At 37.4% G+C, this 16,423-nt stretch overlaps 1 protein-coding gene across 1 annotated transcript; it reads right to left on the reverse strand.

Annotated features, from left to right (window-relative positions):
* Positions 1 to 6,354: 6,354 nt before the first annotated feature.
* Positions 6,355 to 7,287, reverse strand: OR8B12 (olfactory receptor family 8 subfamily B member 12; the record flags this gene model as incomplete). The annotated part of the gene is made up of 1 exon (XM_082683828.1): positions 6,355 to 7,287. One exon carries the CDS (start codon positions 7,285 to 7,287, stop codon positions 6,355 to 6,357), a length of 933 nt encoding a protein of 310 aa, XP_082539954.1.
* Between the last annotated feature and the right edge of the window lie 9,136 nt (positions 7,288 to 16,423).

The raw sequence follows: 16,423 nt of genomic DNA on the forward strand, positions 1-16,423 counted from the left end.
ATTCTGGGGCATAGGAGCTCTGGGATGGTTATAGTATATGGATAGTATTCTGGAGTTTTACAGCTTGATAAAGGCAGTTACAGGAGTATGGGTCTTGGATTAGCTGGTTTACATTTGAAGCCACACTTAGGGGTTAGGGGAGTTAATTACCACTAGACCTACCTCTAAGAAATGTTAATAGGAGTTCTTCAAGTTAATGAAAGGATATAAGTTAATAACATGAAAATATACTAGGTATCTGTAAAGGTCAGTATATAATCTGGTGGTATCTTAACCACTTAATTCTAGTATAAAGGATAAAATCATTAAAATAACTATACTTAACAATAATTTGTTAATTAATACACTATATTAAAAAGGTTAATTATGACATCAAAAACACAAAAGGAGAAGAATAAAAGGGTAGAGTTTTGTATGCAATTAATGTTACATTGCTATTAGTGTAATATAGACTGTTATATCTATAAGGTGTTTTATGTAAATCTCCTGGTAACCACAAAACAAAAACCTACAGTAGATCCACAAAAGATTAAGAAAAGCAGATCAAAGCATGCCACTTTGGAAGATCACAAAGGAAGGTAGCAAGAAACTAAAAAAGATATAAGGGAGTTACAAAACAGCCAGAAAACAGTTAATAACCTAGCATTAGTAAGTCCTTATCTATCAATAATTACTCTTAATTTAAATGAATTAAATTCTCCAATCAAAAGGCATAGAGTGGCTTGATGGATTAAAAAAATAAGACCTGGGGCTCCTGGGTGATTCAGTCAGTAAATATCTGCCTTCAATTCAGACCATGATCTCAGAGTCCTGGGATCAAACAGAGTCTTCTCTCTCCCTCTGCCCTTGCCCCCCTGCTCGTGTGCTCACTCTCACTCTCTCTCGCTCTCAAATAAATAAATAAAATCATCAAAAACAAAACAAAACAAAAAACAAGACCCAATTATATGTTGCCTACAAGAGACTTCAGCTTAAAAGCAAACACTGACTCAAAGTGAATGGATGAAAAAGGATGTTCTGTGCAAATGGAAATCAAAAGAGAGCAAGGGTAGCTATAGTTATATTCAACAAAATAGACTGCAGGCTAAAAATGTTCACAAGAGATAATGAAGGTCATTATACAATGAGAAGGAGTCAATTCATCAAGAGACTATAAAAATCGGAAAGTATATGAACTAAACATATTAGTCAAATACTAAAGGATCTGAAGGGAGTAATATATTGCAGTACAAAAAGAGTACAGGAAAAGGAGAGAGGGAGAAAGAGAGAGAGGCAGACCAAGAAACAGACCCTTAACTATAGAAACAAACTGATGGTTACTGGAGGGACGTGCATGGGGGACTGGGTTAAATAGGTGAGGGTTAAGGAGTGCACTTATGATGAGCACGGGGTGTTGAATGGAAGTGTTGAATCACTATATTATACACCTGAAACTAATATTACATTGTTTGTTAACTAACTGGAATATAAATTAAAACTTTTTTTAAAGTAGGGGATTTTGATACCCCACTTTCAAAAATGGAGAGTTTATTCATGAAGAAACTCAATAAGGAGATATTAAACTTGAGCTATACTTTAGACCAAATGGACACAACAGACTTACACAGAACATATTATCTAACAGCAACAGAATACATGTTCTTCTCAAATGCATACACAACATTCTCCAGGATAAATCATATCATAGGTTATAAACACATCTTAGAAATTTTTAAAATACTGGGGCCCAGGTAGCTCAGTCATTTGGGCATCTGCCTTTGGCTCAGGTCATAATCCCGGAGTCCCAGGATTGGGTCCCCCATTAGGCTCCCTGCTCAGCAGGAGTCTGCTTCTCCCTCTCCCAGTCCCTCCTCATGTTCTCTCTCTCTCACACACACACACTTTCTCAAATAAATGGATAAAATCTTTAAAAAGAAAGAGATTTTAAAAACACTAAACTCATACCAAGTATCTTTTCCAACCACATGGTATGAAACTGTCGATAACAGGAGGAAAGCTGGAAAATTCACAAATACCTTTGACCTGATGGGTCAAAGAAGAAATCAAAAATATTCTGAGACAAATGAAACACCAACACAGCATACCAAATGTATGGACTTCAGCAAAAACAATTTTAAGAGGAAATTTATAGCAATAAACACTGACACAAAGAAAAACAGTCAAATAACCTAACTTCACACCCCAAGGAGTTAGAAAAAGAACATGTAAGTGCAAAGTTAGCAGATGGAAAGAAATAACAAAGACCAGAGTAGAAATAAATAAAATGGAAACCAGAGAACAGTAGCTTTTCCCCTAAGGCCAGAAACAAGACAAGGATGTTCACTCTCACCACTTTTATTCAACATAATACTGGAAGACCTAGCCATAACAATCAGAGAAAAAAAAGAAATAAAGGCAATCAAAATTATTAAGAAAAAGTAAAACTTTCCACTATTTGCAGATGACATGATACTCTATATAGAAAACCTGAAGAGTGCCCCCCCCAAAAAAACCTGCTATAACTGGTAAGTAATTTCAGTAAAATTACAGGATACAAAAATCAATGAGAAATCTGTTGTATTTCTATACAATGATAATGAAACAGCAGAAAGAGAAATAAAGGAATTGCTCTCATTTACAATTACACCAAAAACCATTAGATACCTAGGAATAAACTTAACCAAAGAGGTAAAAGATCTGTATCCTAAAAACTATAGAACTCTTACAACAGAAATTCAAGACAACAAAAAGAAATGGAAAGACATTCCATGCTCATGGACTGGAAGAACAAATATTGTTAAAATGTCTGTATTACCCAAAGCATTTTTCTCAGAACTAGAATAACCTTAAAATTTGTATAGAACCACAAAGCAATCTTGGAAAAGAAAAGCAAAGCTGAAGGCGTCACAATTTCAGAGTTCAAGTTGCATTACAAATCTATAGTAATCAAAACAGTATGGTACTGGCACAAAAATAGACACATACATCAATGGAACAGGATAGAAAATCCAGAAATAATCCCACAGTTATATAGCCAATTAGCCTTTGACAAAGCAGTAGAAAATATCCAAAGGGAAAAACACAGTTTGTTCAACAGTATTAGGAAAACTGGACAGCAGCATGAAAAAGAATGGAACTGGACCACTTTCTTACACCATACACAAAAATAAATTCAAAATCTATTAAAGACTTAAATGTGAGACCTGAAACCATAAAAATCCTAGAAGGGAACCCAGGCATTAACTTCTTTTGCCTCAGCTATAGTAACTTATTTCTCAATATGTCTCTGGAGGCAAGGGAAACAAAAGCAAAAATAAACTACTGGGACTACATCAAAATAAAAAGCTTCTGCACTGAAAGAAATAACCAGCAAAACTAAAAGGCAACCTATACAATGAGAGATATATCCAAATTACATATCTGGTAAATGGTTAGTATCCAAAATATATAAAGAACTTATCATACTCAACACCCAAAAAACAAATAATCCAATTTAAAAATGGGCCAAACACGTATTGCATGGAACACTCGGTATGGTGCATAAACAATGAATCTTGGAACACTGAAAAAAAATAAATTTTAAAATAAAATAAAATGGGCAGAAGACATGAACAGGTATTTTCCAAGGAAGAAATCCAGATGGCCAACAAACCCATGAGAGGATGCTCATCACTTATCACCAGGGAAATGCAAATCGAAACTACAATGAGACATCACCTCACACTTGCCAGATGGTTAAATAAAATATTAATGGTTAAATAAAATCAACAACACAAGGAAAAACAGGTGTTAGTGAGGATGCAAAGAAAGGAAAACCCTCTTACACTGTTGGTGGGAATGCAAACTGGTACAGCCACTTTAGAAAACAGTATGGAGGTTCCTCAAAAAGTTATAATAGAACTACCTTATGATCTAGCAATTGCATTACTGGGTATTTACCAAAATAATACAACACTAATTCAAAGGGCTACATGTACTCTGTGTGTTTATAACAGCATTGTTTACAATAACCAAGATATGGAAGCAGCCCAAGTGTCCATTGATTAATGAATGGATAAAGAAGATGTGGTATAAGGAAACAAAAGCGAAGATGAACTTTTGGGACTTCATCAAGATCCAAAGCTTCTGCACAGCAAAGGAAACAATCAACAAAACAAAGACTCAACCCATGGAATGAGAGAAGATATTTGCAAATGACAGTACAGAAAAAAGGCTGATATACAGGATCTATAAAGAACTTCTCAAACTCAACACACACAAAACAGATAATCATGTCAAAAAATGGGCAGAAGGGGTGCCTGGGTGGCTCAGTGGGTTAAAGCCTCTGCTTTCGGCTCAGGTCATGATCCCAAGGTCCTGGGATCGAGCCCCACATCAGGCTCTCTGCTCAGCAGGGAGCCTGCTTCTTCCTCTCTCTGCCTGCCTCTCTGCCTACTTGTGATCTCTGTCTGTCAAATAAATAAACAAAATCTTTAAATAGATAAAATAAAATAAAATTTTTTTAAAAATGGGCAGAAGACATGAACAGACACTTCTCCAATGAAGACATACAAATGACTATCAGACACATGAAAAAATATTCATCATCATATCCATCAGGGAGATTCAAATTAAAACCACATTGAGATATCACCTTACACCAGTTAGAATAGCCAAAATTAGCAAGACAGGAAGCAACATGTGTTGGAGGGGATGAGGAGAAAGGGGAACCCTCTTATACTGTTGGTGGGAATGCAAGTTGGTGCAGCCACTTTGGAGAACACTGTGGAGATTCCTCAAGAAATTAAAAATAGAGCTTCCCTATAACCCTGCAATTGCACTCCTGGGTATTTACGCCAAAGATACAGATGTAGTGAAAAGAAGGGCCATCTGTACCCCAAGGTTTATAGCAGCAATGGCCACGGTCACCAAACTGTGGAAAGAACCAACATGCCCTTCAATGGACGAATGGATAAGAAAGATGTGGTTCATATACACTATGGAGTATTATGCCTCCATCAGAAAGGATGAATACCCAACTTTTGTAGCAACATGGACGGGACTGGAAGAGATTATGCTGAGTATAATAAGTGAAGCAGAGAGAGTCAATTATCATATGGTTTCACTTATTTGTGAAGCATAACAAATAGCATGGAGGACAAGGGGAGATGGAAGGAGAAGGGAGTTGAGGGAAATTGGAAGGGGAGGTGAACCATGAGAGACTATGGACTCTGAAAAACAATCTGAGGGTTTGGAAGGGGCGGGGGTGGGAGGTTGGGGGAACCAGGTGGTAGGTATTAGAGAGGGCACGGATTGCATGGAGCACTGTGTGTGGTGCAAAAACAATGAATACTGTTATGCTGAAAAGAAATTAAAAAAAAAAGAAGAGAAGAAGATGTGGTATATATGTACAATGGAATACAATTCGGCCATAAAAAAGAGTGAAATCTTGCCATTTGCAACAACATGAATGGAGCTAGAAAATACTATGCTAAGCAAGATGTCACTCAGAGAAAGACAAATACTGAATTATATCATTCATATGTGGAATTTAAGATATAAGATGCACAAGCAAAGGGAAAAAATTAGAGAGTGAGAGAAAGAGACAAAGCAAGAAGCAGACTCTTTACTGTAGAGAATAAACTGATGGTTACCAGAAGGAAGTGGGGGTAGGGGGAATGGGTGAAATAGGTGATGGGAAATAAGGAGTGCACTTACTGTGATGAACACAGAGTGATAAATGAAACTGTTGAATCACTATATTGTACACCTGAAACTAATATAACACTATATGTTAACTAATTGGAATTAAAATAAAGACTTTAAAAAAGAAAAAATTTAATATTATAAAGCTGTTTTTAAAAAGTTATTTATGGAGAAGTTACATTAAATTACTATAAATATAACCAGATTGTTAAAAGAAATCTGCAAGGGCAGCAAAAAAGAAGAAAATTGTCAGAAAGGAAAACAATGTAGATTAGAATCTCAAGGGTCTGGATTCTAGTCCCCTTTGTGGAACAAGTTGGGTGTAAGCCCTGGAGAACATACATAATATTTCTAAATTTCCAGTGCTTATTAAATGAAGAAGTTGGATAAAATGGTTTATAAGCCACATACAAGATTAAATGATTTGTGATTATTAAAAAATGCATAAGACAATCTTGGAATAGCTGAGGTGTGTCAAGGGACAATGAAAATAGGTATGCATTAAACATTCATCTGAACATAAAGACTTAAAATTTTCTTTCTGTACAGAAGAGAAAAAAAACTGGAACTTGGATCCCTCATTGAAAATACATACACACACACACATACACACACACACACACACACACACACACACACACACACACACACAAATAAAGCATTGCCTCTCCTTCTCCAAATACTACTTTCTCAAAAAAATATTTTTCTTTTCAAGGTTTTCCTCAAGGTAACTTTGACATCCTTGTTCCTCAAACTGTAGATCAGTGGGTTTAACATGGGCACCACAATGGTATAGAACAGAGAGGACACTTTCCCTTGGTTAAGGGGCAAAGTGGAAGGTGGTTTGAGATACGCAAAAGCCCCAGAACCAAAGAAAAGAGATACCACAATTATGTGAGAGCTGCATGTACTAAAAGCTTTGGACCTGCCCTCAGTGGAGTGAATGCGGAGAATGCTGGAAAGAATCAGACCATAAGAGATGAAGATGGTGACAAGGGGCATTCCAATGTCAATGGCCACACGTACAAAGACCACCAGCTCGTGCACGTAAGTGCTGTTGCAGGAGAGCTCAAGGAGAGGAAAGATGTCACACATGAAATGATTGACAAGATTGTCATGACAGAAAGTCAGACTTGCTATGCTTCCCATATGGACCATGGCCCCTGAAAACCCCATCACATAGACACCCAACAAAAGAAATAAACAGACCTGAGGAGACATGGTGACGGTGTACACCAATGGTTTACAGATGGCGACATAGCGGTCATATGCCATTGCTGACAGGAGGAACGACTCAGAAATGACGAAGAAGCAGAAGAAAAACAGTTGAGTCATACACTCTGCATGCAAGATGATATTCTTCTTTGAGATGAAACTCTTCAGCATTCTGGGGGTGATGGTAGTGGAGTAACAGAAATCTACCAAGGAGAGGTTGAAGAGAAAAAAGTACATGGGGGTGTGTAGGTGAGAATTTAACCCAATCAGGGTTATCAGGCCCAGATTCCCCAGCAGAGTGACCACGTAGATACCTAGAAACAGGGAGAAGAGAGGGATCTGGAGTCCCGGCTGGTCCGTTAAGCCTGCGAGGATAAACTCTGTCACAGAAGAGTTTTTAGCTGCCATTCCCCTCCTGGGGGTGGGTAGAAGAAGGGCAGTCTGGGGAAAAGAAAAGAGAACCAGTGAGAAAGAAACACCACCACTCTCAGTATCCATCCCCCATTCTGGAGAATGGAATCCACAGAGAGATTTGAACGTTAGTATGGTAGGAAGGCTTTTACTATTTGCTATGGATCTATCTTACGGCCCAAGTGACTTTAACTTACAGAGGGAACAGTTAGAGGCTAAACTTTTCCTCCAAAGAGAAAACAGTAATTTATTCATATCCCATGTATAGATGTCTTTTAGGTATTTAAGTTAGTCCATTTTCTGTCCTCTCTCCTGCCTGTGCTTCCACGGCTGACACCTGAGCCTCTTTCCTGAAGAGATTCCTATCAGAAGACACTGTTTCTTCTCAGAACCCCCAGCACTGGGTCACTGCTGTCAATCAAGAAGGTGTGGCCACATTTTCCTAATCTCTCCTAGAGCAAGGGGTTTAATGATCATTTTTAAAAGCTAACACTTATTTAAGGTGTTCCTATGAGAGGCTATGCACTAAGAGCTATGTGACAGTATTATTATCCCCACTTTGCTAATGAGACAAAGGAGTTAGGTAACTAGCATAAGTCCCCATAATACTGAGGTGCAGGCAGAATGTGAACTTTGGCAGTCTCTCACATCTGTACTCATAACCACTATGTTACCTGACTCACCAGGATTAGGAACATACTCACCTTCCTTTCGTTCAGAGCTATAAAGCTATTCTCTACTGTTTCTTGACCACAATTGTCATGGAACCCAAAAATGACCATAATAAATAGAAAATGCTAGGTTGAGCTAAGAACTTTCTCCTCTCAATCTGGTGCAGAGGATCAGAAACTCTAAGTTATCTTGTAGGCCTTTCTGCACTGAAGAACATGATTTCCAATTGTTAATTTGCCCAAAAGCCCCTCTAGCTATAAGGAAAGAGACAGTGCCTTTTCTTGATCAGAGGGCAATAGGAGAATAAGGAGTTCTATTAGGGTTACAGGTCTCTGTGGCCTGATAATTAAGACAGAGACTCCCTGAAAAGAATTTCATCAGAGATTACTTTCCCAAAGGAGTAAAAAATGTTTGTTTATACCCTTGATATTGCTTGATTTGGCTTGTAAAGACAATTACTTTAACTAACACTTATCCAGTACTATTAAAAGAAAAATCTTTGTAAAAAAAAATTTTCAACATTACCATTTCTTGAATACACAATAATATATCTGACACAGAACCCTTCTACTGACTTCTGGCTGCCAAGATCCAAAACACTATATAAATATATTCTTATTAATTCTTCACAATAATGATACTCACTTTAAACATAAGTTGCTCACTGACAATTTGTTTCAGAGCCCACATGCCTAGATGTATCTGACTCCAGGCCCCTGGATTTGTAACTCCAGGCCCCAAATGATTTGTAACCACTAGATTAAACTGCCTCCTGATGAGAGTTACTGAAAATCCATGAAGTTAGGGACATTGGATCTTGGATCTTGCCAGTTCTTGGATCTGGCAGACTCCTGTAAAGTAACAAATAAATATGCAGTGACTCTACTGAAAAGAAGTGATTAGATTAAGAAAAGATTAAAACAAAGTGCTATCATAAATTAGGGTAGGACATTCAATAATCTAATCATATCCCAGTTTATTCTAGGAATAATTGCACTATATCTATCTCAAAAAGGTATAGACTTCTCTGATCCCCTAACCCTCTCTTTCCATGGTGTGTAAGTTGAATGGTAACAATATCTATCAGGTAAATGCTCCCAATCTCTGCCAAGAACAGCTTTTTTCTAAATCACTAACTGATCAGAACTCCTTTTTTTTTTTTAATTTCTTTTCAGCGTTACAGTATTCATTGTTTTTGCACCACATCCAGTGCTCCATGAAATCCGTGCCCTCTTTAATACCCATCACCTGGTTCCCCCAACCTCCCCCCGACCCCTTCCAAACCCTCAGATTGTTTTTCAGAGTCCATAGTCTCTCATGGTTCACCTTCCCTTCCAGTTTCCCTCAACTCCCTTCTCCTCTCCATCTCCCCTTGTCCTCCATGCTATTTGTTATGCTCCACAAATAAGTGAAACCATATGATAATTGACTCTCTCTGCTTGACTTATTTCACTCAGCATAATCTCTTCCAGATCAGAACTCCTTTTGACTGTCCGTACGTTCAACCCACTTTTCTTGGAGCACTGCTCTCTACTTTCTAGCCTCCAGTGCTCTCAGATTGAATCCTAATGGATCAGATTTCAATGTAGGGACATATCCAAATTTATTCTTCCTCTTCTGTTATTTTTGTCTTTTTCTGTCTTTTTCTCTTCACACCAGCTCTGCCTTGACAAAAATTGTCTATCCTATGACTTGATCTCTCAGAGTTATAGTTACTTTAATATCAAGCCCACACACTAACAGAATTTTAGACCTGAAAAGACTTGGGAAATTATCAAATCCAGTATTTCCCAAACCTGGCTGAGCACCACAATTATTAGAGGGTTTACCAAAAGGAATTCTGGGCTACCACCCATACCTTCTGAATCAGAATCTGTATAGATATGAATACCATAGCTGTATTTTTTTAATCTTCTCAAGTCATTACAATATCAGCAACTTATAGATCCACAGAACTAATATTTACCCCTATCTTACATAAAGAGACACTAAGAGAGCCCAAGAAGTAAAACCATTTGCCCAAGGTCACAGATCGAATTTAGGTCTCCAAGTTTCCAGTTTCTCCTGACAGCTGGAATCTGTGGAGCAAGGGATGGAGAGGGAAAAAACAAATAAAAGAACCCTCAGGCATGTGCATTGAGGATTTCTTTGAGTTCATAGCTGAATTCTAAATTTTGTATGTGCATGACAAAACTCCAGATGTCTAGGACACAACAGCTGTTTGGAGTCTAGGAACTGAATGGAGGTCACTGAGGATGTACTGGGGAGCTGTTAGACTTCTGGCCTAGTGAGAGTGGAGAAGCTTTGACGAACAAACTAGACATGAAGATGAGACCCCTGAATTCCATACCCTAGGACTGAGGACTATGCCATCAGGCTAAGGACAAAATGGAACTAGATCCATCATTACAAAGGCTAAATCCAGGTCTCAGCAGGATGGAGGTGATCTGCTAGTAAATTAACTGCATCCCAGAACAAAATGCAACCATCTGTAGAGAAGAATAACATAATCCACTGTCTCTACAATATATTGACAATTCCAGCATCATAAAATAAAAAATTACTAGAAATACAAAGATGAAAAAAAAAAAAAATGATCCTTAATCAAGAGGTAAAAATATTCAGTAAAAGCAGATGCACGTGTGACCTTAATGTTGCAGTTAGTGTACATAGACTTAAAATAACTATTATTTATGGAAATTTAGACAAAAGCAATACTAAATTGACTAACAGATGGAAAATCCCAAAAGATTTATAAAAACAATAAAAGAGGAAAGTTTCAAAAAAATTTTTAAAACTGAGAATATTGGAAATAAAGAATTCATTAGGTTGGTTTAATAGCAGACTAGACACAACCAAAGAAAGGATACTGAAAATGAAACAGATCAACAGAAATAATCCATACTAAAATACATGTAGAGATTGGGATTGGGAGAGAGACAAACCATAAGTGACTCTTAATCTCATAAAACAAACTGAGGGTTGCTGGGGGGGAGAGGGGTTGGGAGAAGGGGAGTGGGGTTATGGACATTGGGGAGGGTATGTGCTATGCTGAGTGCTGTGAAGTGTGTAAACCTGGTGATTCACATACCTGTACCCCGGGGGTTAAAAATATATTACATCTTTATAAAAAATAAAAAATTTAAAAAAAAGAAAAGAAAATAATAAAGAGGAATACAGCAACCAGAATCCTTAGAACAATGCTAAATAGTCCAAAATATGTATAGAGGTTTTTTTTTTTTAAGATTTTTATTTATTTATTTGACAGACAGAGATCACAAGTAGGCAGAGAGGCAGGCAGAGAGAGAGGAGGAAGCTCCCTGCTGTACAGAGCCCGATGCGGGGCTCAATGCGGGGCTCAATGTGGGGCTCAATGCAGAACTCGATCCCAGGACCCCGGGATCATGACCTGAGCCGAAGACAGAGGCTTTAACCCACTGAGCCACCCAGGCACCCCTGTAATTAGAGTTTTAAAAGGTGAATTGAGTGAGAATTGTGGGAAAAAAAGATTTTTGAAAATAAGAGATGAAATGATCATATTGTTTTTATCCTCCTCATATTGAAGTGATGTACCACCTTGCTTGATTTATGAATCTAGAACCACCCTTTGCATCCCTGAAATAAATCCCATTTTATTGCAGTGAATCTTTTTTTTTTTATGTATTGTTGGGTTTGGTGTGCTAATATTTTGTTTGGAATTTTTGGATCCTTGTTCATCAGAGCTACTGGCCTATAGTTCTCCTTTTTTTGTAGTATATTTGTTTTGGTAATCAGGGTAATGCTGGCCTCTGATAGAATGAATTTGGAAGCTTTCCTTACACTTCTACTTTTTGGAATAGTTTAAGAGGAACACATATAAAATACTCTTTAAATGTTTGGTAGAATTCACCCATAAAACCATCTGGCCCTGGACTTTTGTATATTATAAGGTTTTGTTGTTTTTTCTTTCTGATTCAACTTTTATTTGCTAGTAATCAGTCTTCAAATTTTCTATTTCCTTCTGATTCCATTTTGGAAGGTTGTATATTTCTAGAAATTTATCCATTTCTCCTAGGTTGTCCAGTTTGTTGACATATACTTTTTCATAATTACCTCTTATACTCTTTTGTATGTCTGTGGTGTCAGTTATTTCTTTTCCCTCATTTCTAATTTTGTTTGAGTCCTTTCTTTTTCTTGATGAATCTGATTAAAGGTTTATCAATTTTGTTGATCTTTTCAAAGAACCTGATCCTGTTTTCATTTATCTGTTCTATTGTTTTTTTAGTCTCTATTTCATTTATTTCTACTCTAACTTTTTTTAATTCCTTCCTTCTCCTCTTTTGGGGCTTTGTTTGTTCTTCTTTTTCTAGCTCCTTTGGATGTAAGTTGGGTTGTTTATTTGAGATCTTTCGTGTCTCTTTAGTAGGCCTGAATTGCTATAAGTGGCTCTCTTAAAACCACTTTTGCTATATCCCAAAGATTTTGGAATGTTGTGTTTTCATTTTTGTTTTTCGTTATGTGTTTTTTAATTTCCTCTGTGGTTTCTTGGTTGACCCACTCAGTGGTCAGTAGCATGATGTTTAGCCTTCATGTATTTTTGTTGTTCCAGATTTTTTGTGTAATCAATTTCTAGTTTTATACCATTATGGTCAGAAAATATGTATGATACGATTTCAGTCTTTTTTAATTTATTGAGGATTGTTTTGTACCCTAACATGTGATGTATCCTGAAGAATGTTCCATGGGTATTTGAAAAGAATGTGTATTTTGCTGTTTGGGGGTGGAATGTTCTATATAAATGTGTTAGGTCCATCTAGTCTCATATGTCATTTAAAGCCAATATTTCGGGGCACCTGGGTGGCTCAGTGGGTTAAGCCGCTGCCTTCAGCTCAGGTCATGATCTCAGGGTCCTGGGATCGAGTCCCGCATCGGGCTCTCTGCTCAGCAGGGAGCCTGCTTCCCTCTCTCTCTGCCTGCCTCTCCATCTACTTGTGATTTCTCTATGTCAAATAAATAAATAAAATCTTTTAAAAAAAAAAAGGCCAATATTTCTTTGTTGATTTTCTATGGATGATCTATACATTGATGTAAATGCGGTGATAAAATCCCTTACTGTTACTGTATTACTTTGAAGCAATCATTTTACATATCTTATCTAGCTTTTTAATTGCTTTTGGTAAGATGGCAAGCCCAATATAAGTTATTTGTCATGGCCAAAACCAGAAATCATAGCTATTTAACTTCAATTGGCTGGCCTTTCATGGAGTTCCAAAGCCTGAAAGAAAGAGAGAGGGAAAGACCAAGAGAAACAAAAGAATATGTTCATTGGAATATATGCCTGGACTCCGAAGTTCAAAGAACACCAAATCAGAGTAGGAATGTGAACATGGGTGTATCTGTTGAAATGGAGTTGGAGGAAGAATCTCTCTTTGATGAACCTTTAGACAGGCCAATGTCTTTGTCTTCTTCTCAGCTAGGACCTGACCTTAGATTTTCACATCCATCTTTGCTGAGTCCATTCCTAGCAAAAAATCCTGCTGCTTTGATTTAGAGAGTCCCCTACCCTTGATATCTGATCACCTTGGCTTTGAATCCTATTAGGTGAGTTTAGCAAGAATTGCCCTACCCTTGATGTCTCCTCTTAGTAATTTTCCATCCACTGATCTCTTCCCCTTACTCTTTGTCTATAAATTCCCATTTGTCCTTATATTTGGAATTGAGCTCAATTTGATACTGAAGTCTCTTTTTCCCTATTTCAATAGTTTCTGAATAAAATCTTTCTTTACCACCTTCAAAAAAATAAGAATATATGCCTGGAATATACTAAGCACTCAGTAAATGCTAAGTACCATATTCCTAATGCTTCATGTTCAAAAACACTTGTAGCAGTGTTGAAAAAGAAAAACAAAACTGGCAGCATCACGTTGCCTGATTTCAAGCTTTACTACAAAGCTGTGATCACCAAGACAACATGGTACTGGCATAAAAACAGACACATAGACCAGTGGAACAGAGTAGAGACCCCAGATATGGACACTCAACTATGGTAAAATAATCTCCAACAAAGCAGGAAAAAACATACAGTGGGGAAAAGACAGTCTCTTCAATAAATGGTGCTGGGAAAATTGGACAGCTATATGTAGAAGAATGAAACTCGACCATTCTCTTACACTGTACACAAAGATAAACTCGAAATGGATAAAAGAACTCAATGTGGAATCCATCAGAATCATAGAGGAAAACATAGGCAGTAACCTCTTTGATATCAGCCACAGCAACTTCTTTCAAGATGTGTCTCCAAAGGCAAATGAAACAAAAGCAAAAATGAACTTTGGGGACTTCATCAAGATCCAAAGCTTCTGCACAGCAAAGGAAACAGTCAACAAAACAAAGAGGCAACTCACAGAATGGGAGAAGATATTTGCAAATGACAGTACAGACAAAAGGCTGATATCCAGGATCTATAAAGAACTTCTCAAACTCAACACACACAAAACAGATAATCAGTCAAATAATGGGCAGAAGACATGAACAGACACTTCTCCAATGAAGACATACAAATGACTATCAGACACATGAAAAAATGTTCATCATCACTAGCCATCAGGGAGATTCAAATCAAAACCACATTGAGATACCACCTTCCACCAGTTAGAATGGCCAGAATTAACAAGACAGGAATCAACATGTGTTGGAGGGGATGTGGAAAAAGGGGAACCCTCTTACACTGATGCTGGGAATGCAAGTTGGTGCAGCCACTTTGGAGAACAGTGTGGAGATTCCTTAAGAAATTAAAAATAGAGCTTCCCTATGACCCTGCAATTGCACTACTGGGTATTTACCCCAAAGATACAGATGTAGTGAAAAGAAGGGCCATCTGTACCCCAAGGTTTATAGCAGCAATGGCCATGGTCGCCAAACTGTGGAAAGAACCAAGATGCCCTTCAACAGACGAATGGATAAGAAAGATGTGGTCCATATGCACTATGGAGTATTATGCCTCCATCAGAAAGGACGAATACCCAACTTTTGTATCAATATGGACAGGACTGGAAGAGATTATGCTGAATGAAATAAGTGAAGCAGAGAGAGTCAATTATCATATGGTTTCACTTATTTGTGGAAGATAAGAAATAACATGGAGGACAAGGGGAGATGGAGAGAAGGGAGTTGAGGGAAATTGGAGGGGGAGATAACTATGAGAGACTATGGACTCTGAAAAACAATCTGAGGGTTTTGAAGGGGCAGGGAGTGGGAAGTTGGGCCAGACTGGTGCTGGGTATTGTGGAGGGCATGTATTGCATGGAGCACTGGGAGTGATGCATAAGCAATGAATTCTAGTACACTGAAAAGTAATTTAAAAAAATAAAAAATTTAAATAAAAAAATACTTGTATCATATTCAGAATATTAAAGAATGTATTTATTGAATGTTCTTATTGAATATGCTATCTTTGACATATACCAAGATTATATTTTTCTCATATAGTCAACAAATATATCCTACTTATGTAAATATACTTCAGATGATTAGTTTTCTTAATATAAACAATGAAAAAGCACGTAGAAAATCTTGGAGGATTTGAGGAAGATTGTGTCATGGTTTTGTAGACTTCCTGGATACCCCCATTAAAAAAAAAACCAGCATAAAGGCACCTGGGTGGTTCAGCCATTAAGCAGCTGCCTTCGGTTCAGGTCATGATTCCAGGGTGCTGAGATTGAGCCCTGCATCAGACTCCCTGTCCCATGGGGAACCTGCTTCTGTCTCTCCCACTCCCCCTGCTTGTGCTTGCTCTCTCACTGTGCCTCTATGAAACAAATAAATGAAATATTAAAAAAGGAAAAAACCAGCATAACTAAATAGCAAAGCATAATCTCATTAACAAAGCCTATGACAAAAATAAGTGATATGTTATCCCCTTTACCTCCAAACACAAGCAGATGGGCAAAAACCACCAAGAGCTTAAAATCTGCTTAGTATCAGCATCTGTGCAGGAAGAAACAGAAGGAAGCAATGGGACATCTGGCAAACCTGAAACTCCAAAACAACTAATCGGTATTCCAAGTATCTCTCAAAAGGCCAATTTGAAAATAGCACCTAAAACTGGAAGGGATTTTGCATTCTTCAATAGTGTGTGAATTTAAATTACTCTGTACTAAGATCTGAAGGGGCTACAGTTTGCGCACTATGAACTCTCAACATAAAGCAACCAAAGCTCCCTACAAGAATAGAAATAAAACCCAAACTAAACAGAACAGGGTAGATACAGACAAAAGAATGAAAAGGCCCAGATAAAGGTAGAAAGGGAACAATGCCAAGAGATCTCAGGCGGTAAAGTCATATTTTTTTAACACCTCACAAAAACAACAGAATAGGGAATTCTATAGATATGAAATTAGAAAAAAAATAATTTGATATAAAAACAAACAGTAGAAAAGAATCAAGAAGAAATTCCATATAAAATGATAAGAAGAAAAATTTT

This window comes from Mustela nivalis (assembly GCF_964662115.1).
Source record: "Mustela nivalis genome assembly, chromosome: 9".
NCBI classification, from domain to species: Eukaryota; Metazoa; Chordata; class Mammalia; order Carnivora; family Mustelidae; genus Mustela; species Mustela nivalis.